This window comes from Perca flavescens, chromosome 6 (genome assembly GCF_004354835.1).
Source record: "Perca flavescens isolate YP-PL-M2 chromosome 6, PFLA_1.0, whole genome shotgun sequence".
Lineage (NCBI taxonomy): Eukaryota > Metazoa > Chordata > Actinopteri > Perciformes > Percidae > Perca > Perca flavescens.
The window spans coordinates 26,807,447-26,833,620 of NC_041336.1; the positions used below are offsets into that span (position 1 = coordinate 26,807,447).

The following is a 26,174-nucleotide window of genomic DNA, read 5'->3' on the forward strand; positions in this document are numbered from 1 at the left end:
AAACCGGCAGCTGATTGGACGAACGTGTCAAGCGGGTCTGGCTTCTCCGGAATTTCAAAGCCAGATCATCATGGCCGGCTCGTTCGGAATACGATCTTGTATTTTACAAAAATAGTTCACCGAAATATGTTTCTGAAATAGGCCATGCAGTTGCTGAATCTGTCTTCATTACAGATCGACAAAGGTCAGTTTAAAAGATTTCCCTCCGATTTTGAGAGACTCTAGTCACGCTCGTCCCGTTCGTCATTTCCGGGTTAGCACTCCACCAATCAGATTGGTCATTGAGTCCGACTGCCCGCCTTCCGATGTCAAATCGGCCCATATGAAGGCCGATGGCTCCTCCGACTGACGACGGCACGGAACACACCGAACAGACTCGAGTCACTGACCTCACCATAATCAGGTTGGTGTGTCAGGGCCTTTACACGTCATGCCTCTTTGCTCACGGAATACACATGCTATGTAAATGACACACTGGGGGCGGCATTATGCTGTCTTTGCTTGGTTCTGTGTAAACTTTCACTGCATGGCTGGGGAGGGTAGGCTGCTGACACTGGCAGATTGGTGGGCAGGAACTTTTTACAGTACAGATTGGGTGATAACGAGTGCTCTAAACGGGCCCTAATTGCTACTGGCCCGAGACTTTTGCAACTTTCCTTTAGATAAGTGATTTTGGGAGTCATGGGTATTGGCTGAGGAAAGCTTCTAGGAAGATGAGTCTCTTGTGTGAAGTTGTGATCAGGGTGAACTGGCAGGGGTGGGCTCAGACACTTGATCATCAGTGAAATGGTATGCTCTCTTGTAGCAAAAAAAAAACAGTGTTGTACTTCTGGTTTGAACAAATTTGAAAGACTGGTCTAGGTTGGGACCCCATGTTAGCATAAACCCGTCCTTTGACTCCGTTGAATACCAGCATAAGAGCTTTTACAGTATCACTGTGAAGTTGTTACAACTGTTGCTCCGCTAGTAGTACTCACCATGTAGGTGATACCTTAGAATGCCAATGTGGTGTTACATCAGATTTGAGAATCCAAAACTAAAAGAGTGTGAAGAACACCTACAAATACCTACAAGTTTACTGTTATTACCATAATGCTGCTCTCTGCCAGATCTCTCCTGATAAAGACATCCTTAATCTCAATGGGACTAATTGGTTGATAAAGGTTAAATGAATAGGATTTATACGCCTCCTGTATTTGTAAAGAGATATTCAGAGAGATAGCCTTCCAGTATAAAGTCATGCAACAGGATCTCATTAGCAAATGCAAATGAGAAAACACCAAATCTTCGCGGAGAGGCAGAAGTGTATCTCCATGGGATAGCTGGAACATGACAGCTCACCAACCGCCCCCACGCTGAGCACCAAATGTGATGGTCCGCTCCTGCTGCTACTCTTAACAGGATGTAGGACCAAACCATAAATGTAAGCGTAGCGGGGGGGAGAGAGACAAGGAAGTGGGTCCCTAGAGGCCTTCACCTTCTGCCATTTGAAGCCCTGCTGTAAAAGCTCTCATTGGTGACTATTTGATTGTGGAATAAGTATCCCAGTGGTATTTGTTATATCAGTCATTTATCAAAGAAATGCAGTGATATGTACATTATTTTGCTATATATACAATTGTATATTTCATAGTACATAATTACACTCAAACAACTTAATTAAGTCTGTTCTTTATGCACAGGTAATTAATTAACAAAATGGAGTCAAAAATGAATTGTGAAAAATGTTAATTACGCTGCAAATGTTTATATTAGGATGCAAGTTTTTTTCTTCTACACAATCTAAAGAATCCTCTTCAAATTACATCACAAAAGGGGAGAACATATTTCTGGTTTCCTGCATGATCTGTGACGGCAGCTGATCAGCTAGGAGGGCAGAAAGCGGAGATCACATTCAATTAATTAGGTTTTGTATGTCTGTAAATTGTTAAGAGGGCATTTCCCAGGAAATGAGAAAGGCATACCCTCAAAGCCAATCAGAACTCTGATCTGAAAGCATGTCTGTCGTGACATCACAAGCTGTGGCGGGCAGAGTTCCTGCCGTGGCTTCAGACCAACAGACCTTCTGCTGCCAGCAGGGTGGCAGTGGCCTAGGGCAGGACGATGATGGCCAGGTCACCAGCTTTTCCTCCTGCCTGGCATGAGCACTGCGGGAGGAGTGGCCATCAGGATGGCAAGATGTCAGACACAGCCCTTTAGACGTGTCAAAAAGCAGGCACAGCTAGGGGAAGCTGCTCATCGAGCGTGACAGAGAGAGGGGTGAGGCCATTATACAGACAGGCTGCCCACACATGATAAGCAAACAGCATTATGTGATGTATAGTAGTTATTTTTTGGTAATGAGATAAACTGATATAAGCTAGAAATTGTATGTTTTCATCATCACAGAGAGCGATAGTAAATAAGCAACTGGAAAATTGCTTGAAAATGCTGGAAGGTATGGTTTAAAGATCCCCTTAAGACATGTTTTAAGGCACTGTATAGTAATTTGTGTCTGATAGCCTGTGTTTTTATTAACCTGTTAAAAATCTTCAGTTTAATCTACTATCGAAAGAATTTCAGAAAGTATGAATATGCAAATATTGTTTATTTCCAAAGTTAAACTACTATACACAAGAAGTCTCCTGCTTGACTGAAATATCCACTCTCCTCAGGCCCCGTCTTTGGGGATCTAAATATAAGTGTGAACGCACCCAAGACGCATTGAGATCCGATTGCTCAGACAACATTTGGAGGTGGTCTGGCCACATTCTTTTATGTGTGTATGTGAATGTGTCCTGGACCACATTGAAGGGCCGCCTACTCAGCTGAAGTCCTCCTCTACGTAAGCGGAAGCACAGCGTTCTCAAATGACGGAAGCTTGTTTTGTCTACAACGTCGGAAATCTTTGAAAAGCCCACAGAGATATATTACAAGTGTGTCAAACATCTAAGATTTGGGTTGCCTGGAACACGGCAAGGAAAAGACCCAGTCTGTATTGTTGGGATTTCTTCGGGGAAGTGAGATGCAATCACAAGTGGTCACTCAAGACACATGTGGAGAGGTAATGCCTGGTGTGAACTGTTCTTAGAGCTGTCCACTTGTGATTGGATCACCCAAGAGGCATGTTAATGCCAGGTCTGAACAGGGAGTATGTGCACTAAGTTTCAAGTGTTAAATTCAGATTTAAGGTGAGCACAGAGTAAATTTTCCTCTTTAGCAGATGCATGTAATAACAGCCTTCTAGTGTCAAACTGCACACATCATTCTGCACAGTGAAGCTCAACCATCCAAGGGAAGTCCCAATACGCAAAACACATTTTTACTTGGAGGGGGGACACTAAGATATTTCTCAAGGAGGGTGAATGCAGAAAATGTTTACATGCGTAATGTGTCAGTGAGTGTGTGAACCCCTGTACTACCGGGCCAAATACAAGCTTATATAGAAACTGCAATAGAAACTTTTAACACTCCACATCTTCGCACTTCTGATTCACTGGTTTTACCATCAACGCACGTGACTGTATGTGTTTGTGTCAAATGGGTAGTTTGCTAAATAAAGAAAAAGAAAGCTAGAGGGGGAGAGAGAAAGTTTAAAGTTCAATCCCATTCAATTTGATACTTGAGAGTAAACATTTGTCACATTCATAAGAACAACAGCACAAACAAAAGTATGTCAAAGTAGGGAAACAGGCTTCTAGTTCAAAGTAAATTTAGGACCACTGAAACCGCATGTGCACACCGAGATCTGTGAATTTTTACTCTATATTCATGACTTCCTGAAATAATCAGACACCTCAATAAGTTTATCAGTGCAATCAGCAGAGGCCCATTAGCTTTAGACGGTTTGCTGTTCTAATAGTTTACCCAAAGGTTGATTTGTCTTGTTTGATGTGCAATGTGTTTATTTCAGAGGTGGCGACGTGCTTCATTAATCCTCTCACTGTCATTGTCATGTAAACTCCTCTCCAAGTACGCAGCAGCTGAGCATCGTCTGGTTTTGAGAGAAGAGCTGGTCTTTAAAGCTGTTAAAAGGGGGCCCCATTAACACAGTAATGCAGCATCATTTAAGGTCTGAATTTGGTTTCCTTTGATATGAAGAAGTAGAAAATACTGTAGAAAGGTTGTCTGATATGGGTCCCTTTAACAGCCAAAATGATCTGTGAATTCTTTGTGCTTTCGTGACAAAATGTGTATATTGTGGCAACATTCATTATCAGCATTGTACCTTTTTATTGTGGTGAACCACAGAAAACAGTCAATAATAAAAAAAAACTAGTTTGTATGTGAGTTGTTACTCATACAGATGTTTAAAATAAAATGAAAATGTTGTTTCTTTATGTCAGTGTCACAGGCGATAACATAAATGTTTCTTCATCTAGTGTTTTCAGCCCATGGTGAAATCACACAGTAGCAGTGCACTCACTTATGACTGAAATCTCCTTTTCATGCCTTGGCTGCTCCTCTGGTTGGGGCTCCTCACGCTTCAGACCCATTTGCATTTATAGGGGCATCCTATTGATTTGTATATCTTTTACTAGTCTTTAATAACTACAAAGACAGTGATAGGGCTGAGTTTCAATCATGACAGGTTCCATCTGTGCACCTATTGACATGAAAATTAAAGAATTGGGTTTATTATTTTTATATTTTAAGTTGTATTGTCAGTGAGGTACATTTTCTCTCCAGGTTCTCATTTCAGTCTGACACATTTTCTACAACATGCTACTGCAGTTAAAGTATTACAATGGCTGAGTCTCTATCTCTCTTATTCACCCTGAAATTGAAATTAGCAGCAACTTTCATGTTGTTGATTTCATGCATTTTTCAAGGCTAATGTTGTGCTAAAAGTTTGAAAAAGTTGACTATACTCCTGTGGCCAGCTCCAGATCGGCGCCGCCTTTCAAAAATCTCAACATTCATGTCTTTAGCTCTTTGTGTTAAAACCGGAGGCTTTTCATTTGTAGACATGAGTGTTCTAGGAATGACAATGACACGTCATATACATAAAGCACAATATTAAGTCACCATAAACTCTGTACTTTGGACCCCCACAGACACACTCCAAGCCCTGATGGGACTGTTATTCTGGTGATATGCCTTTGTGAGGATGATGGGATGGAAATAATTCTAGGATGGATTAGGGAGCCTCCTATCTCTTATAGCTACACCTTGGCTGGGAGTGATGCCCCTCCCCTGGAGATCGGAGGAGAATCTGATAATAGGCTGCTATCTGTGCGTCACGGCCACGCGGAGAGAGCAGCGGTGAAAGCGGGAGAGCGCCTACACGCTAATCAGTCCTCCGCCACATGGCTGGCTTTACTTTTGACTCTCTCCTTAGCCCAAACACATGATGATGTCCTGTGCTGGTATGGGCTCAGCTTCGCAGGTTATTTTTTCGCATTGATGTTGCATTTAGCTGAAATTATTTCTCTTGCGTCTTCAACTTGATTTTCAAAAGGAAACAGGAGGGAGAGTCGCTTGGTAAGTTTATATATTTAAGATGTATATTATTACACTCTATATCAATTTGAATATTTAAGTTTTTATGACATTACCGGAGGAAAAATTTGCTTAATTCAACATTATAATAAAGGATAAATTAAAACATTACTCTCCTCAAAATACAACTACTATTTAATCTAGCCTTTGGAATTATTTACAGCTGGATTGAAGCCACACTAAATCATTTTATTTGTCTATTCACATATTTAGCCTATTTGTATTTCTATTTGTTTGCTGTCGTTTGTCACATCGGACTGTCTGGTCTAAGAAACATCACAGGTTTCTTCAAACGGAAAAATAATTGGCTATTTCCCTTTTTCACGTCGGGTATTCCGTTGGGACACAGATCCGCACCAGAATTGAATGAATGCAAATTCATTAACTCTGAATAATAACATAGGATTAACAGCATTCAGTCTATTACTTATAAAGTGAGTACTTTTGTACATTTTTATTTTTTCCCCACAAAGAAGAAGAATTAGCAACAAATTAATGAATTGCTACCCGTATAACCATTTTTTTTTTTAAAGACGTGAGGTTATCTCGTTAGTCCTTATAAATATAAAAAGCAAGAAAAGCACAACTTATTTTTACTGAAACATTTGTTTTACATTACATTCTCTCAAAATACGCCACCAAAGAATCGTGGGCGAGCTTTCACTTCAGTTTCACACCACAAAGCTACTCTCCCCCCCAAAAAAATCTGTGCTTTATTTTTCAGTTTGTCATATGATTTACAAGAAATTGGCTCTGTACCTCGAGGCGATTCCTCTTCAATATTAGGCCTCCAAATTCACCTCATTTATATTTGATCCGGTCAGTTGTATTAGTAAGCCTACAAATGTGTCATGGTTGTAGCCTATCTGAGCTACTGACCTTAATCACATCGCTCGTTTATATTTCTCCTTGTGAATTTGAATTCTAAATAAAACTTATTTTATTAGGCTACACTGAATTATATGGAATAATTAGCATATGCTTTTAAAACAGAGAAAATAATGGGCCTAATAATAAAAAAAAGGGTAGAACACCTAAATGCCACATATTAATTGTTTTTAAGTTGGCAGTAAAGTCACTGCTTTTTAAAAGATGGCAATGCATTTCAAATATTCAAGACTTGACCACTTGTGATTCTATCCAAACCTGAACTTCAAGTTTTGAAAGAGTTCTCAGCCACACCCTGATACGCCCACGGAGTTTTGCTTTGATATGATGATGACGATCACTTTCCCATCTCACTGTATTTTCGGGTAGCCTACGCGCAAATTGCCGGCTTGGCACTCGTAGCCTTCCAAGTGATGATGAATCAGGTAGCTCAGTGACTGCAGATGTAGACTATAGCTCTTAAACATACTATGTTTCTGTCTCCAGAATTCGGACTTCAGTGGATGCTGGCAGAAGAAGTTTTTTCTCAGAAGACACCTGGCATAAAAACCAGTAGGCCTAATTCCTGAGGGGTAGGCTATAGGCTAAGAAGAAAAGAGCAGTCTCAGCTGGGATCAAATAAAGCAACTTATCTCTTTGACCAGACAAGGAAAGCAGCCATGCTCGGCGGTGAAGGGGAGAGCAGCACCTTCTCGTCTACGAAGGAAGCAGCGGATGATAGGCGCAAGTCTCCGGCTGTTGGTGGGGACGATCCGACTGCTGCCAGCAGGTACACAGAGCACGGGATGGATGCTGACCGATACTACATCCCTCCTACAGTTTCTAAACAAAGCCCAGAAACACCGAGTCCCTGCTCTTTTATCCCGTATACCCCCAGTGGGACAGTTTACACCCCGTCCAGCGCTGGCAGGTACCCCTCATCTCTCCACTTGAGCTCCGTGTTGCCTCCCGCGGGGTTTTCCCCCTCCGCCGCCGGCCGCAGTCACTTCAGCCCGGCTTACCAGCTCGGGCAGAGCCCCGGCTGCATCTACCCGCCCTACACTGGCTCAGGGTCGGCTCTGAGCAACTTAACTCTACCCACCGCCGGCCCGGGGGTCAGGGCCCAGGTATACCTCTGCAACCGGCCGCTGTGGCTCAAGTTCCACCGCCACCAGACCGAGATGATCATCACCAAGCAGGGCAGGTGAGATAGCAGGAGGAGAGGATAAAGAGGAAGTAACCGTGATACAATTAGCCTATCGCGATTTTCATGGGAAATGATTTAACTCGCCTCAGTTCACGTGAATTAGGCCTACATTTCATTTGCTGAGAAAAATCGGATTTTTACGGTCCTCCAATAAAACCTAGTTTAGGCTATAGATATTCCAATGCCGTCTATCATAATGCATTTGGTTTTGTGTTTGCAGACGGATGTTCCCGTTCCTCAGTTTTAACATAGCTGGTCTGAGCCTGACAGCGCACTACAGCGTGTTTGTGGAGGTGGTGCTGGCGGATCCAAACCACTGGAGATTTCAAGGTGGCAAGTGGGTCACCTGCGGGAAGGCGGACAACAGCAGCCAAGGTACTGAAACATCGTCAGAACGATATTTGACATTTTTATCATTTCATTTCTTACGATGTGGAAATAATTATAGAAAAAAAAAAAAAAAAACTATGGAAATAACTGAAATAGAAAGACTTGTTCTATTTGCCAGAATACAATCAGCCTATTCGTTACAATTAAGTCTTATGTTTATGTGTATAGCCTATACCTTTTGAAATAGAGGTGTGCAATATATTAAACTTTTTTTTTCTTCCAATAAGTAGCTTACTATGGTATAGCCTACTTGGCATTGCATTGAGTTTGATGTTGGAGAATGTCTTTATTTCAGGGAACAAAGTCTACATCCATCCCGAGTCTCCAAACACAGGGGCCCACTGGATGAGACAAGAAATCTCCTTCAGCAAACTGAAACTCACGAACAACAAAGGAACCGGTCACAATACCTCGCAGGTATGCCAAACTAATACATAAATAAATAAATACAGGCTAAACAATAACTATACCTAACGCCACTCATTGAAGCTTTAAATAATTTGTAGCCTATTCGAATGTCAACATGTGTTTTGTTGCATTGAAATACCGTTATATTATAATATAGGCTATAGTAAAATATTTACCCTGATAAATAATAAAGGTAAAGCGCACAATTTACAAGTTTGAGCCTACTTAAATCATATCAGCACAATTCGGTAATTGAAACTTCATTTAAAATAAAAATAAAAACATTTTTTGGAAGGAAATTAATTTGCGTCATTAGAACAAACCAAATGATCTTTTTGCACACATTGCACGTTTTAGAAAATCATTTATCGCGTAGCCTACTTTTAAAAATGATGGATTTGACCATGTTATTACGCAGATGATTGTCCTGCAATCGCTGCATAAGTACCAGCCCAGGCTGCACATCGTGGAGGTGACGGAGGACGCGGTGGAGGACATCAGCAGTGACGTGAAGACTCAGAGCTTCACCTTTCCAGAGAACCAGTTCATAGCTGTGACTGCCTACCAGAACACTGATGTAAGCATGATGAAACATGCCTCCATATGCTTCTCTTGTGCCACCAGGTGTTTTTTGAACTATAGACTGCAGTGCTGGAATGTAACTAAGTACATTTACTCAAGTACTGTACTTAAGTACAAATTTAAGGTACTTGAGACTTTGCTTTTCATGCCACTTTCTACTCCACTACATTTCAGAGAGAAATATAGTACTTTAACTCCACTACATTCATCTGACAGCTTGTTTACAAAAAATAAAAAATACAAAACACATGCAGTTTATGAAATATTATAAATTAAACTACCCAACAATATAATGGCCTACAAGTCCAGCTTAAATTATTAGCCAATTAAACACTTAGTTGATTGACAGAACTGTTTGGATCGAACCAGTTTCTAAAAAGTGAGGATTTTTCTGTATCAAGTTTTTTTACTTTTAATACTTTAAGTACATTTTCCTGATGAAACTTACATTATTTTACTTAAGTAGCATTTTCAGTGCAGGACTTTTACTTATAACAGTATTTTTGCAGTGTGGTATTAGTACTTTTACTTCAGTAAAGGATCTGAGTATTTCTTCCACCACTGATAGACTGTTATTGCTATAAAACCTACTCACTAATATTCTTGCCTTGTAAGTAAAAAAATGCATCTTGTCTTGATCCATTTGTTATTTCTATTCATTGAAACTCATTCAGTGGACATGCATGTAGCAGTTTTTAAGTTTTAATTATCTACCTGCTATTTGTATAGTTTGACATGCAAGTGGTTAGTAGGCATTCAACGGCATGTTTCTTTACATTTTTTTCCTTCTTCATCGTAACATATCAATATGAAGCTTATTCTTTATTTGCTCTTTGTTTTAGATTACGCAGCTGAAAATTGATCACAACCCCTTTGCCAAAGGATTCAGAGATAATTATGATTCGTGAGTATTTTACTTTATTGCCACGCATTTCTCACCAGTTATGAACTGAGTATAAATATAACACACATATATATATATATATATATATATATATATATATATATATCAGATTATATGTTTTATGGAGTCAACTGTGTTGTAATTTGTTATTTACCAATTTAAGATTTGCTGTTTCATATGTGTGTGTGCCAACTCATTTTCAAAGACCTTTTTTTACACCTTGATTTTTTTCACCCAGACACTGCCCTTCCTTGACCCCAAGTTCATACGTACATGTATTTTCCAGGATGTACACAGCTCAAGAGAATGACCGCCTCACACCGTCTCCGACCGACTCTCCCCGTGCCCACCAGATTGTCCCCGGGGCCCGCTACACCATGCAGCCCCTCTTTCAGGACCAATTTGTCAACAACCTTCCTCAGAATCGCTTCTATAATAGCGAGAGAGCAGTGCCGCAGACTAACAGCCTCCTCTCGCCTCAGACAGAAGACGGAGCTTCGCAGAGGTGGTTTGTTACCTCCATGCAGCAAGGGGGAAACGGCACTAGCACCACCAACAAACTAGATCTGACACCCTATGAGGGGGAATACTCAAGCTCCCTGCTACCTTATGGTATCAAATCCCTGTCCATGCAAACATCCCACGCTCTCAGCTACTACCCAGACTCTCCTTTCCCCACCATGTCTGCAGGGTGGGGGTCCAGAGCAGCATACCAGAGAAAGATTACTCCCAGCCTGCCTTGGTCTCCCAGGCCCAGTCCCACCACTGGCTTCTCAGAGGACTCAAACAAAGTTAAACCACAGATAGAAGAGGAGGTAAACGGCAGTGGAAGCCTGGTCTCCCCCTGGACAGAGACACAGCCATCAGCTCTGTCCTTAGACAGCGCTCATTCTTATTCCACAGCCTGCAAACGGAGGCGTTTATCTCTCACTGGGCCCAGCATAGAGGACTCTGACATCAAGTGTGAGGACTTGGCCTCTGCTGCCACCAACAGTAGCCCCTATAGCAAAGAAGCACCCTCATCCAAAGGCATGGCAGCGTACTATTCCTTTTACACAAACCCTTAATTATTTTTTTTAATCGCTGAAATGTTTTGTCTCTCATTTTGGTTGTTCTTCATTTTCCATGCATATGTTTTTTTTGTTTATCTTTTGTTGTTATGGGCACACCCAGAGTTTGTCTTGGTGGTATTAAATGGGGTGATCATTGTTTTGTTTCTTCCCTTTGTGGTTACACAGGAAATACCAAGGACACTTAAACACATTCACATTCCTGAGATGTTGTTGGCTTATTTCATCTATTCTGTCTTTAGTCCATCTGTTCTCAAGGACTGGACTATATGTTTTTTTTCACAGCCCCATTTATGAAACTCTGAATATGAAGTTTTTGAAAGTGCCAAAGCATTTAATTTGCTGTATATGCCTTTACACTGAGATTATGTGTTTACAGAGTATTTATTAAAGGCCTGTTGATATGAAATATGTGCTCATAAATGTGTTGATAATATGCTGTATATAACTTCATTGCAATGTTCAGAATTTTGATAATAAAAGGCATGTGTTTTATTGAGTATATGAGTGGTTATTTCAAGTTAAGACACCTTTGTCCCTGTTTAAATACAGCGGGAACATTTACTATTGCATTTGTTTGATAAAGGAATGCACCAGTTAAATATTTCTGCTCACAAGGTATATTTGATGATTATATACATTATAATTGGTTCAATACTCATAGGAACCACCTAATGCGCAGGAGTGTGGGGGTAAAACCACTTGAATTGAGCTAACCGTTGCAACTTCATTTCATCTAACAGCACAATTTGTTTTCGTGGACTCTGTCGCACTCTTGTGGCATTGTATTGTACTCACAGCTACCAAATCAATCAGACTGTTGAGTTGAGATGGACAATGTAGGCCTACATCTGACATTAAAATGGAATTAGGCTACATTTGCATTTGTATCTCGCTTAGATCCTTACACTACAGCCGATGTTTCCACTTTATATTTTATTTTGAAGAATCCCATGTCTTTACTGTCCATGGGAACCTGTATATTTGACACACGTTAGATAAAGTTGCATGTCCGTCATATTGCACTCCAAATATGCACAGTTATGATGCTAAGCCGTTGCGATAAACAGGAAGACCCAGTGGACTTCAAAAAGAAAACAAACAAACTTAGCCTAGTTGGTCATTTCATGTCATGAGTCCATATATTGCAAAATTGTGATGTAAGGATGCAAAAGTCAATTTATAGCATCAATGTATGTATTTTGTTGTTTAGTCTCAGAGAAAAAAAAGGAGCGCAACTGATTTCTTTCTCCGACTGTTTGGGGGTTTGTGCTGAAACATGGCAACCCGTCTAGCAGCCACTGCTGCGAGCAGAGCAGAGTCAACGAAGAGTTGACAGGAGCAACACCACTCCTCTGTGCACACATTATTTATGGTTTGCCTCACTAACAAGAAAATCTTCTGGTTATTGTGTCAGTTTATTCACAAGATCTGGTCCACAACGGCAAGATGTACCATATGTGTAAGTCGGAATACTTGTTACTCATTGTTTACTGTGAGTTTATAAACTGTGCTTGCTGAGTTGGCTAGTAGCACGGTTAGCTTGCTAGCTGATCCGATAGCGTAACGTTATGCACTGACGTTAGCCAACGCAGATACTGGCGTCATGATGTTTTTATGCTTTAGAATAACATCCAGCTAGCAAGGAATATTGTGTATTGTGATTAGCACTAGCGCGTTCAACAAACGGATTGGTTTGCAGCTAACGTTATCTAAGGTCAGTTGGCTGGTGAATGTTTTCATTAACCAGAAATGTAACAAAGCGTTATGACGGACTGTTTGGTCAATAACAAAACACACTGCCGTTGGTTTGAGCTAGCGAAAATGGTAAACACCACACAGCATGGGGAAAGGCCTGCATGAAGGAGTTTAGTGATAATTGGCAAGCTACGCAGACGGAGTGTTACATTTTAATGTCCTTAGCTGCCACTGTTAGATAGCTATAACGTTAGTTAGATGTTGGTTGGCGCTGTCATGGAGGAGTGTCCGATATGTTAATTAGTTACACATCCAGATAGGAACGTTAACCGTATCAAGTATAATGTGTTACCATCTTTGAGGTTGTATAACAGTTCAAAGATCAGATCAGTTGTTTACAAGTGTTCACCAAGGTGGGACATTTGTTAGTGTTGCCCTCTGTGTGATTATGATGTTGTCTGTCCTCCTCACATGGCACAAGCTTGACACAGATTAGTGATGTAAGGAAAGTTTACTTGTGCCGTCCGGCTTCATTGTTTAAGTGATGTATAATTTGCTAACGTTTGACTGTGTGCAAGTTACGTGTTAATTTTATTTGAATATACAGTGTCCTATTGCAAGGGTGGCTGTAGATGATGTCCTATCCTAAAAATAGCAAAACACATTTAAATAAGTATACAGTGTTTACTTATTTAGGTTGGCTGAATAAAGAACAAATGATCAATCATGCATGTAAACTGACTTATGAAAAAATCTGTTGCAGAGGGTGAGGAGGAGCCCCAACCCGCTCTGGTCCAGCCTCTGTTCCCCTTACCTCCATTCTACATTGGATGTTTTTGTAGAGGGTTTCTCTCACCTATCTTTATCAAAAGTTGAAACATGAGCATAGGAAATTATGGCCATATTTTACATTAAATGGGTATCTGCTTCTATACTTGATTGTAACATGCCAGCACCTCATAATGTTACTAAACTTACTTACGTTAAAGATATATACTCAGTTGCCTGTTTATTACATGTAGGTACTCTATGCAGTACCTTCATGAAGGTTAGAATGTTCCGTTTTTGTTAAAGCTGTTTTAAAGAGATGTTGATTTAACTTTATTATATTTTTGGAGGATGTAGTTTGTGGTGCTGCTGAACTAGAAACACCTATTAGTATCTCTATTCAAATTTCAAATTACAGTGAGTAATACTTTTCCTGGAAAAAGGTTATAGGTCCCTCCTCCATTCCAATCTGTGACACACACACACACACACACACACACACACACACACACACACACACACACACACACACACACACACACACACACACACACACACACACACACACAGTTTTAGCTGATGTTGTGTAAAGATTATACCAGTGATTCAAGTTCATCTACAGTCTTGACATTGTTTACATAAGCTACGGAAAATGATCAATTGTCAAAAGAAATGTAAAAATTTGCTTTGCATTTCCTTTGTCATTGTGGCTTTGTTGAGTTAGGTTTCCAGGATGCATTTTTTGTGTGCATATTTTGCACCAAAATCTGTGACCCGTCAATATCTGTGTCCCCCCTACCTAAGCCTGAACCAAACCCTTATCCCTAACCCTAGTTTTGCTACACCTACACCAAGGCATTATTGTGCACAAGGATTTGCATGGTGGTAAGAACTCAGTATGAATTCATTTTAGTATCATGAAGTAGACTATATTGTGCTGAAGGAGGTGATATTATCTGTTGATTTGTGCTTTAGCTCACCAAAAAAGCATCACATTGCCCAAACAGTTGCCACGGCCATATGGTGCTCTGGTGGAAGCGAAATGCTGACTCGCTGCATGTTGTTCTTTAGTTGAGGATATCTCGCTTCACAATGAGTCCTGGCCTCAGTGGGATGGGCAGCATTGGCACGGAGAGGCGGAAGCTCCTGGTGATGCCAGAGGAAGTCTTGTCCTTTTCTCTGTGTGAGCTTTTTGGCACTATGTTTAGTTATTCCAAACAAAAAATAAAAAGAGAAACACAAGGAGGTGGTTTACAGTGTCGTGGTTATGCTGACAGAGGCGCTTGTGGCAGAGCAGTCTGAGCAACCTTGGAGATGCAACTCCCGGCCTTGTGATTCAGAGGCAGGGGAAGTGATTAATACTCACCATTTTTCAGTTGACAAGGCCTTGTTGGACTCGGACACAGCCATAAAGGAATTAAACTCCTGTTTTTCTTCTTTTCTTTTGGACATTCAGTATGCTGGCCTATTGGACTTGAACAGATTGAAGACGACTAAAGAGGCTGCCGTGTCAGTCAGAGCTTGAACCTACGGTAGGGGAAGCGATGGGGAACACAGCGACCAAGTTCCGAAAGGCTGTCATCAATGGGGATGAGGTGCTGGCATGCCAACTGTATGAGAGCAACCTGCAGTTCAAGGAGGCTCTGGATCCCAACTCTACATACGGAGAGTCCTACCAGCACAACACTCCACTGCACTATGCTGCCCGGCACGCCATGACACACCTACTCAGGTCAGGATATGGTCCAGATCAAATCTAACAAGCAAGCAAACTGATAATGTACATATTCATAGTCACATTTTTTTGGAACGGCTGCTGTCAGTGAGGGGAAAATGGATATCTAGCTAGGGTTGATGGATGAGGGACTAATTTGTTGTGCTCTAGATGTTTGATATGCTGCAGTTTATGAATTCATTACAATATTATTTGTATTTATTACGTGGCACACGCTCAGATATCAAGTGTCCTTTGAACACTTCTCTTATTTTTTTAGCACTCTGTTGCTCAGCTGGTCCCATCTATTACTGTATTGGTGCATCGTAAGAGAACATTTTTCCTGTTTTGTCTCTATACGTCTCTGTCCCATCTGTCTCTCCACATAGCCATCTGTTAGAAGCTCTCAGGAATGCAACATGCTGGGATGGAATAGGATGGGGCTCCAAGAGCTTCCCACCCCACAAGCTACCAACCTTACATGTGTTTGTCTTTACTCCTCTCAGGCCTTATCGTTTCTCCGCTTATAGGATGCTTGTTCAATTTTGCATGCCTACCTCATTAAAAATGCTTGGTGGGTTTTAACATGTCAGAAGTTAACAGCAAAGTCAAGTGTAAGCAAAATATAGGACTGGATAGATGGATGACACCACAATTCTGAGACTCAAACTAATTAACTAATTTGGTTAATAATTTAGCTGAGGTGCAATGTGTAGTTCTCTAGATTTTATTTCAAATATTGTTGTCGAACCAGCACCTCATGCCAAGGCCGATGAGGTGGTGGGGCCTTTTGAGGAAGCTGGACAGGGAGCTTAAGAAGTGCAAAAACTGGTGTGTTTATTAACAAAACAACAAAAAAAACATACTCAAGTAAAGGGCACAAACAAAAATATATATATGTGTGTGTGTGTGTGTGTGTGTGTGTGTGTGTGTGTGTGTGTGTGTGTGTGTGTGTGTGTGTGTGTGTGTGTGTGTGTGTGTGTGTGTGTGTGTGTGTGTGTGTGTGTACCCACAACAATAAGCTCGTTGAGGGGCCGGCATTTCCCAGCATGCAGTGGGTCCACCTGCGTCCGCCTGGCTCTTGCAGTTGGTGAAAAGCAACTGCGCTACCTGCGTCTCAGAACTGCGGCCGCCTTGGTCTCGTGAGATTATCGTTGCCCACGTGTGCATGACGTCAGAGCAAGTCGGGATCAAGTCGGACCCAAATCTAACCGGCATGCATTGGGCGGCGATCGCCGGTGATCGATTCTGCGCAGATCTGGCTCATATCGAACAAGCCTAGTTTCATGTGACGCTTCAGAGGAAAGGACGTCTTACCCCTCTAAACACATTTCCTCGTTTCCTCATGTCTCAATATACGCATAATGCAATATAAGAGAAGTGAGAAGGACCCCATGTCCCCATAAACTAAACATTTCTAGGTCATTTTACACAGATCATATGATAATTTATCAAATAAAATAAAACATACTAAAAATTAATTAATTTTGGGAACAGGGCCTAGTGAAAAGGGAGAAAGGCAGCCTTTACACAATTGTGAAGTACACTACTTAAACGGCTCTTACACTAAAAGTAGAATCAATTAAGCATAACAGAAATAAGTGATATTTGTTATTTTCACCCGTTTAGGTCTTTTCTCCTAAGCAAAGATGGGAATCCTAACAAGCGTAATGTGCACAATGAGACATCTCTGCACCTTCTCTGCATGGGGCCCCGGATCCTGACCTTAGAGGGGGCACTGCAACCCCGGCTCTCACGGCCATATGAAGACAAGCAGCGTAGGGCTGAATGTCTACAAATCATTCTGGCATGGACCGGAGCAAAGCTGGACCATGGAGAGTATGAAATCGCTGATATCAATGCCACTGACAACAAGAAAAACACCTGCCTGCACTATGCTGCTGCCTCAGGCATGAAGACTTGTGTTGAGGTGAGATTCCAAAGTCCTGTGGGCATTTTTCAGTATGGGCTAATGAAAAATTTCCTTAAGAATGACATTTTAGGTATAGGTCAAAGGCTCCATAGATATAAATGGAAGAGCCTCACTAAGACAGGGAGCAATTTGAGTGGAATGAAGATAAAAAGGGCCAGAGTAACCCTGATGTTAACACAAATTATTCAATGTCTGCCCTTTTGTTTTATGAATATTTGTAGAATAGTGGCTTTTATATTCATTATATTAAGTTTGACCAGTCCCTTTTGCATGCAGAGTTTTGGGAAGATGTTGGGCAAGACACATCATCTTTATTAATCCCTGGGGCAGGATGCATCACGTACAAAGGTCACATTAAGTCGCATTAAGCTATCACTGTGTGTGTCTCAATATCTGCCTTTGTAAAGACCGGAGTTTTAGTTTTTGGAGACCAATTTTGTTTCTCTGATTCATAATTATATAATTTTTAACTGTTGAATTTTTCTTTCTTAAATTTCCCCCTTAAACCGTGAATTGACATGTACAGCAAAATGGAATTTGCACCATATGTAAAACAAAATATCAAAGTTAGGATGCAGGCAGGTGTGATAGAAAGAGAAAGATAAAAACCTACAATAAAACTAAGGAAAATTTAGCAAAAGGCAAAGTGGACAAGAATAAATTGAAATTACATCATACTTGACATAGTCTATATCGATGAAGATTCATTTAAGGGATTACTCCGGTGCCGCCGGGAGATCCGTCGGACATCCCTCATTTTCGTCCGGATGTCCCTCACCTTCCGCTTACTTTGTGTTGGCACTCTAAACTCGATTTATGAGACTATGGTTAACTGCTCCTCAGATCTCTGCAGGGTAAATAGAGACAGCTAGCTAGACTATCCAATCTGTCCAATCTGAGTTTTCTGTTGCACGACTAAAACAACTTTTGAACGAGCACATGTTCGACCAAAACAAGTTCCTTCCCGAGGCTATTTTGCCCATGACGATTGTGATTGGTTTAAAGAAATGCCAAACAACTAGAGCACAATTTTTTTCCCATCCCAGAATGCTGTGTGAACTAGCCAGATCCTCCTTTGCAGCGCTGTGGAGGAAGGTCTGGTAATGTGAGTCTATAATTGACAGAACAAGTCATTACATTTTCTTAAAGGGCCCTCAGCCATTGCCGTTGTTAATAAAAAACAACACTTAATTGAAGTGCAATCCACATATGGGTCCTGAAACTGGAAAATTGTGAGTCATAATTGTGATCACAGTATAGCTCAAAATAGCATTTCTGCCATAATGGTGTAGCCTTTCCCTCAATTACTACCACATAGTTACTGGCACGCCACTGTTTTTGTCATTTAAGGTGTTTCAAACCTCATATACAAGCCAGTAAACCTTAGTGCATGCACCTGCGTATAGAATTTGCCCCATTATTAAGCCACATTTTCTTTTTGTTTCAACTTGCTCAGTTCCTGGTGCAGAGAGAAGCGGACCTGTTTGCGGAGAACGAGGACCGCGAGACTCCATGTGACTGTGCAGAGAAGCAGCACCACAAGGAGTTGGCCCTGTGCCTGGAGTCGCAGATGGTCTTCTCTCTTGCCCCCGAGGCAGAGAGTGTAGAGGCAGAGTACGCAGCCCTTGACCGAAGAGAGGTACAGAATAAGATACTAAAAGGCAGAGGGAATACAGCTTTCAGTTTGTCACCCTCAGCTGGTGTCACTTACAACATTACCAATACCAAACTTCTACATAGTCACAAACTGTTAAACAATCTAATGGCAGTTAACAGTTTTGTCCATTTTATTGCTGTTTTAGATAAAACTCTTTTGAGTAAGCTACCTGAGATACCTGAACCCACACAGGGTTGTAAGAATTTTGTAGGTCTGTAGTTTAGCACAATTTGTCAATAGTCCAGATGCTTAGATTAGACATGAACACACACACACACACACACACACACACACACACACACACACACACACACACACACACACACAAATTAGTCACGCAAAACAGTCTGCCATAAGGCATGTGACGGCTTTCAACATCACTCTGTTAGCTCATTGGGCCTGGCTTAGTCATGTGTCAGCAATTGTCTATTTATGATTTGCTTTAAATACTACTATTCTTTCCATCCCAATCTTTCTTTCTGCTCCCACTCTCATTCTTTTCCCTTCCCTCCCCCTCATCCCCTGATCACACCCTCTGTTGCTCCCTCTGCTCTTTCATTACTTTTCTCTGCCAACCTGCCTTCTTTTTTGCATCCCTACCATCCTTCATTCCTTCCACTCTTATTTTCCTCGTCATTATCTTCCTTTCCTCCTCTCTTGTCTCTGTCCTTTCCTCTGCCATGCCTCTCCTCTCTAGCTGTATGAGGGCCTGCGGCTTCAGGATCTACGGAGGCTGAAGGACATGCTGATAGTGGAAACAGCCGACATGCTGCAGGCCCCTCTCTTCACTGCAGAGGCATTGCTGCGTGCCCATGGTACTATTAAACACACACACACACACACACACACACACACACACACACACACACACACACACACACACACACAGAGAGTATCTGCTTGGCCTTTAAAAATGGTTGGCAGCGACCTGGTAGCCTAGTGGTTAACACAAAAAAAGTATATCTGCAACATCCCAGTTTTGATTCTGGCCAGGGAACATTGTTGCATGTCTTATCCTTTTCTCCGTCTCACCGTGTTCCCTGTGTGCATCTACACTGTCTAGGGTTGGGTACCGTAACCCGCTGGCAATATGGCACTGGTTTCTAAACGACCGGGATCTAATGGACCAAATGACAACGCAGATTTCAGTGCCTCATTTCGGTGCCACTTAAATGCCTGCGCAGCTATCTGGTGCTCCGAAACGGACGTTACAGGCAACAGAAGCATCACTTAACATGACGCTAGTTAACATTACACTTGGCAGCAAGTCACGTTATCCTACAGTTAGCTAGTAGCTGGCTTAAAGGCTGTATTTCACCACCAGGAAGTGTAACAGTCTGCAGCTAAAGACACAGTGTAGGCTAGCTGCACTTTCCGAGACATCATGGCCACTGCCGGAGTTGTAGGAGAAACAACACCAACAGGACTAAAACGTGGGGTATACTCGCCGCAGCCGACCTGTCGAACGCCAGTGTGAAGTCATGGGAGCGCCGTAACTATTTATACTTGCGCATGGTGGTCGCGACACAAAAAAAAAATGTATGTGTTGGCAAATGTGTCTTATACTTTTATTTGTATTAGGATTAGAGTATCTCATATGAACTTCATGCTGCACAGTGATTTCCTGGAAGGGGCACTATGTGAAAAGCCTTTGTGTTCGACTTTATGTTGCTCTAGGTGGAGAGTGTCATTGTCACATGCTCTAAATGCTATTTGAGTGGGCTTGTCATTTCACAAAATATTTTAAGAAAGACACTGGTACATAAAAAAAAAGAAAGAAAATGAGGCCACTTATTGCTGTTACAAACATAGGTTTGCAATACCATGGGGTGAAGAGTTGTATGTTCCACATAGTTTATTTCAGGAATTTATTTTCTTCCATTCTGTTCTTATTAGAAACAATAGTGTGCAGTGGAGTGGCCGGGTTGGCTCAGTGGGTAGAGCAGGCACACATATACTGAGACTCGACGCAGAGGTCCAGGGTTCGAGTCCGACCTGTGACGATTTCCTGCGTGTCTTCCCCCTTCTCTGTCCCCTTTCTCACCTAACTGTCCTATCGATTAAAGGCGGAAAAGCCCAAAAAATAATAAAAAAAAAAAAAAAAATAGTGTGCAGTGGAATGCAGCTCACATGAGCTAATGTACATCATACACCACTGCAAGTGAATTTACTTGTTAGCATTACATGTAAACTTGTATTTCTGAATAGATGCTAGCTTCATTTCTACCCATCACAAATAAGTAATGGCATGCTGAAATTAAGGTTAAGTAATGTTAGTTAAAGGTAAAATGTTAGTAAAGCTATATATATATATATATATATATATATATATATATATAATTTAAGTATTTTATTTCATTTATATTTTAATTATGGATTTTGTTTTGAATTTATTGTTTTTTACTGTACAGCACTTTGTAAGTTATTATTATTATTATTATATTTTACCAATAGGCTAAATCAGTGAAAGCCTTTTATTCTGAGAAGAATGAATTGATTTCATTTTGCCACATTCTTCATGCCCACAGACATCAGTTATTTTCCCAGAATTACTCCATTGATGCTTAAGTGCTTAAGCCACCAAATCTCAATCTTGCTTCGCTTAACCTACCTTAGATAATGGGTATGAAGAGCTTCAGATGTTTAAAACAAAGTTATTTGATTTGAAGCCTTTGAAAAGCATTACCACACTTAATTTAATTGAACTTTTCTTAGATTATGTCAGTAGAGGACTTCAAAAAATGTGTCACAGTTTGGGTTGATTCTCATCTTGGCCAGCTGTTGAGCTGTGTGTGCTATATATTAGACATACTTGTAAGCGCTTAAGGGAGATAGTGACCACAGATTCTTGCTATTTTTATTCACCTCTATCATGGGAATGCTGTCTGTCTGTTTAATGGGGATGGAACATTTTAGAGTTCTTGTTAATCTCCATGAGAAAGGTTTTTGGACTTATTTATCATTATTTTCTTGTGACAACTTTAACACACTATACTTTCTAACTTTTACATTTCCATATTAGTCTTTTTAAATGTTACCATTACAATTCTTGGTGCTTTCCTGTTGAGCTGCCCGCCTGACAATCTGTCTGTGCTTTTGACAATTTGTATTTCCCCGCAAATTTTTGATTTATAAGACCAAATGTAAAGACTTTTAATTTCCGACTCCTTTTAATGGCCAAAAGCTGGAAGATAGAGTCATACTCATTGATGAGTTTTAATTGAATGGAAATGGGGAGAATTGCAATATTCATTATCTAGACGAGGCCATTTAGAGTTTGAGGCATTTGATTGGTGGTGAAATGTGTCTCGAGGCTGATAATGGCCTAATTGCACAGTTGATCCGGTCATGTTCCTGATTTTAGAAGGGGCTTTTTTGTCAGAGAAAATTTGGACTCAGGCAGTCCACAAGTCATTCAATATTTATACTGAAAAGCTCTCTGACCTGTTTTTGTACTAATGTGAGATTGGACAGCTATTCTAAAACAGAAAACCAGATGGCAGCAGGTCTATGTTAGATGTTTAAAAGGCTTATGTGGTGTTATTGCCACTGGAGTGGGATTTGTGTGGGCTTTGGTGGATTCAGCATTTTGATTTCCAATTCTTACAAACATATGACAGGATGGACAGAAAAAGACAAGTCTTGTTTTATCAGGTTGAATGGGAATTCTGTCATATGTTGTCTTTGATGTTTATCCAGGCCTACATTCCTGAATATTTATAAAATATCATCACAAAATATTCTTGTTTTTTTATGTTCTTGTGAACAACTAAGTGATTCAAGATTGTGTGACTGGGCTTGGTCTGTTTTGCTTATCACGTGGGTCTGTGTTATTAAAATACAGTGTTGTTATGAGCTTTTGTTTCTTCAAAATGCCAACTTAACTGGCTATTTTATGAATGTGAAGTATAGGAATAGGTTTTTCTGCCTCAGAGATGAGATGTTCAATTGTCATGCTGCAGATTTATGATCCCGTGTTACCAATAACTTTTATACTGATTTAAAGTTGACTGTAGGAGATACATTGGCACATGTTCACTTCTGAATGTATAGATATAATTCCCTAATAGGTGTGAGACCTCGTGTCTGCCATCGAGAGTTATATGGTGGGCGAATGAGGAAAACTACCGAGCAATAATAGATTTTGGTCAAAGATAAGCACAGTTCATAGTATATTTGTGTAGGTAGATAGAGCCTATATTGAATACCCTTTACCTGCCTTTTAGTAAGAGATATTGTAAATGAGAAAAAAAAAAGTGATTTAATGTGACAGTTTTGATTTGTCCCAGCCTATTTTATAAGCTCTGGGCTTTTACTACATTGATGTAGTAATTTCCATTTTCCCCTTTCTGTTTAAATTAAATTTTTGACTGTCATCCGAACTCTTTCCTCATGCCTCATTGTCATGTGCTCATTAGGTTTCTCATTTACTTAGATTATTATTCTCTGTTTGGTTTTATGCATTAGCATTTCTCTCTTTTTAATTATCTTAAATCTTCTGCATCAGATTGGGACAGAGAGAAGCTCTTAGAGGCCTGGATGAGCAATGCGGAGGAATGCTGCCAACGTTCAGGGGTACAGATGCCCAACCCACCTCCAAGTGGCTACAATGCCTGGGACACCTTGCCCTCGCCTCGTACGCCACGCACCACCCACTCCTCCATCACCTCCCCAGACCAAGTCAGCCTCATGCCTGCCGATGTGGAGTCTTCTCTGGTGAGGTCCCCTTTCACCAATGTTTGCTAAATTAATAGAATAAGAGGATGAGGAAACAACTGAGATTGGTGCTAAGCCCCACAATTCTCATTGAACTGGTGGGAGTCAGCATTTTACCAAAAATAATTTATACAAATGCCTTCAAACGCCATCTTTCGGTTTTCATACATTTTGAGGTTGAAAAAAAAACTTTAAATGGCAGTTGCAAATTTGGTACATGCCGATGAGAATTTTTTTTAATTTATCATTTAACTGTACTTATCAGTGGAGAGCCATCAGATGAAATTAAACCACAAGAAGAGCAGCCTCAGGGAGAAGCGTATTGTTTTCCTGGCCAAGAAGCTCCTACAACAGCAAAAGGATAAAACGCGTTTCATGCTACTTGCGTTCAGCGCAGTGATATGGAACTGTGGCCTGGGTAACTGTGCGCGGAGGGTCTGAGTGCCAAGACGTGCACCCAAGATTTTGTAACAATGTGTACACCGCGTCGCAATGGTGCAATGGCTACTGAAGAGAAGAAGTCGTTCTTGGAGACGCTCTGCTGACCGCCGCTCTGACTGCAATTAGTATGAACGACAAGACAGTTCGCGGGCGACCATGCGCGGCGACCATGCGCGGCGACCATGCGCGGCGACCATGCGCGGCGACCATGCGTGGCGTCCACCCCGACTGTGCTGACTGCAAGAAGCATGAAACCTGTTTAAGCGCACAGACTAATAGCATCTGGCGGTGTACCCTTAACAACTGTACACCAGTGTTTATTTAAAGCCAGTCCCTACGGTGCCACTGATTTTCTGAAGTATTTCTGCTGAATTCTTTAAATTTTCACCGCCACACCTGTCTCTCTGCATAATGTTGCATTATTTTCCAGCACGTAATATTGCTTGCGATCATTAGTATTCATGCCACTGGTCTCCCAACAAACATAAACACAAGCAGGACTAACTCTGCTCCTAGGAGAAGAAGTGGTTTGTTAATTATGGTGTAAGCTTTGAACATGAGAGAATATTAGAATTTTTAAAAAAAAAAAGAAAAAAAAAGTAATTAGTGTATACAATTCGACTGATGAGTGTGACAATAAAAATAGGCAGTAAGAACATTCTAGAGCATTCTAATGCTTCTGTGTCAAACATGAAGGAATTAGTAATCAAACCTCCAGATGTGTGGAATTGTCATGCTGTCTGCTTATTGTTTTCCCTCTACAGCTGACATAAACCGGTATTAAGTACTGTCTGCAAACTAAACTTTAAGCACTTTGTAGTTTTAACAAAGATAAAAGAAATATTTTGTTCTCATGAGTCATGGACATGCAAGTGTGCTGTCAAACCTCATGGAAGATGTGTTTTCCACAGCTGTGCAGAATCTGCACGTCTACAAGAACATTATTAACCCGCTGCTGCAAGAGGGTCGGCGGCACACCCCCCATTTAATTGCCCTCCTATTATCCTGACCTTGTCTCGGGTTTCCTGATAATTATCAAACATGCTTGACATTTTCCTCAGCAGTCTTCTTTGTGAGCAGTTGGAAATTATGCCAGGTAATGTGTATAGAAGACGAATTGGACACATTTGAAAGTTTTTTTTCAGTGTGTATAACTATATTATGAGCCTGCTAATGTGAACATGCTAAATGTATACATGCTTGTTGTGATGTGTTTGCAATGCAGATTATGTTGTACATATAAGTTGAAAGTTACTGTAAGCATAAAAGTGGCATTTACTCTGCCATTATATGTATTTGAGCATTCATATACAAAATAATGACGGAAAGCTGATCCTGTAAATATATCCCTTGTTTTTTTCATGTTGTTTTAGACACCTTGCATTAGTGACCAGGGACTTTTAAGCTTCTGAAATGGCATTGCGCTTGTGGGCAAAGTTAGACAGTTTTTGCCATTTTCTGAAAAGTTTAGTGTTTGAGGACATAATCTTTTTGGATGAATGATGATTAGATGATTTGGGTATGTATAACTAAACTGTTGATGGTAGATGATAGCTGAAGCTGACAGCTTTGATTTATCAATTACTTTATGAGAAATTATAGGTTGCGTTTGGCTGACAGTATCTTTTGTCGTGGCTCTGTGCCTTGAGCTGCACTGTGCCAATTGACCGGGTCTACTCAAGGGCTCGTTTAAAGGTTACAGTTGATTATATCATGTCTGCTCTTTCACAAATCAATACTTACATTGTTGAAGTACACTGCCTCCTTTATGTCTGTTGTTAGGGCCAGTCTTTCACTGTAACAAGGTGTGTGTGTGTGTGTGTGTGTGTGTGTGTGTGTGTGTGTGTGTGTGTGTGTGTGTGTGTGTGTGTGTGTGTGTGTGTGTGTGTGTGTGTGTGTGTGTGTGTGTGTGTGTGTGTGTGTGTGTGTGTGTGTGTGTGTGTGTGTAAAAATACATCTGATGACAGAACAGTAATCTGTGAGCCACATGCTAATGAGAGGTTATCATCTAGGCCTGGGCTGGCCTTTGACACAGTGTTTTTTATTTTTAAATTTTTTTTTTATATAAATCAAGAACTATACCAAGAGAGAAAATAGCGAGGGGCAAAGAGAACAGAGAGTCCAGAGAAAACGACAAAATGTGTCCAAAGTTGGGAAAATTTCAAGCTGCATCGAAACAAAAACTCTGTACAGTGTGTATTTTGTAAAACAGAACTAGCCTACCACAATAGCACAACATCAGTCCTTCAGCATCTCCGCAGGAAGCATCCAGTTTAAAGTTGAACACTCCCGAAGCGACCTGGCACAAGGTAACGTTACCGTTAGCGTTTCATGTAAA

General features: G+C 40.8%; 2 protein-coding genes across 4 annotated transcripts in view; both read left to right on the forward strand.

Annotated features, from left to right (window-relative positions):
- Window positions 1-5,297: 5,297 nt before the first annotated feature.
- Window positions 5,298-11,330, forward strand: eomesb (eomesodermin homolog b). 2 transcript variants are annotated; one of them, XM_028580848.1, is made up of 7 exons: window positions 5,298-5,463; window positions 6,856-7,552; window positions 7,776-7,930; window positions 8,241-8,362; window positions 8,772-8,930; window positions 9,778-9,839; window positions 10,078-11,330. In XM_028580848.1, exons 2-7 carry the CDS (start codon window positions 7,029-7,031, stop codon window positions 10,904-10,906), a joined length of 1,851 nt encoding a protein of 616 aa, XP_028436649.1. In that variant the 5' UTR covers window positions 5,298-5,463; window positions 6,856-7,028; the 3' UTR covers window positions 10,907-11,330. The 2 variants fall into 2 exon arrangements, with proteins under 2 accessions (XP_028436649.1, XP_028436650.1); XM_028580849.1 differs by having other exon boundaries at window positions 10,126-11,330.
- An 868-nt stretch (window positions 11,331-12,198) lies between these two features.
- Window positions 12,199-26,174, forward strand: part of LOC114556862 (ankyrin repeat and IBR domain-containing protein 1) — a 37,226-nt gene continuing 23,250 nt past the window's right edge. Inside the window, exons 1-6 of one of the 2 annotated variants that reach the window (XM_028579941.1) lie at window positions 12,199-12,371; window positions 14,832-15,107; window positions 16,719-17,019; window positions 18,479-18,661; window positions 19,377-19,494; window positions 23,187-23,395. In XM_028579941.1, the coding sequence (XP_028435742.1) occupies window positions 14,920-15,107; window positions 16,719-17,019; window positions 18,479-18,661; window positions 19,377-19,494; window positions 23,187-23,395 (999 nt within the window). In that variant the 5' untranslated portion in view covers window positions 12,199-12,371; window positions 14,832-14,919. Of the gene's footprint in view, window positions 12,372-12,401; window positions 12,627-14,831; window positions 15,108-16,718; window positions 17,020-18,478; window positions 18,662-19,376; window positions 19,495-23,186; window positions 23,396-26,174 lie in introns of those variants that run through there. The other variant, XM_028579942.1, reaches the window with a different exon arrangement.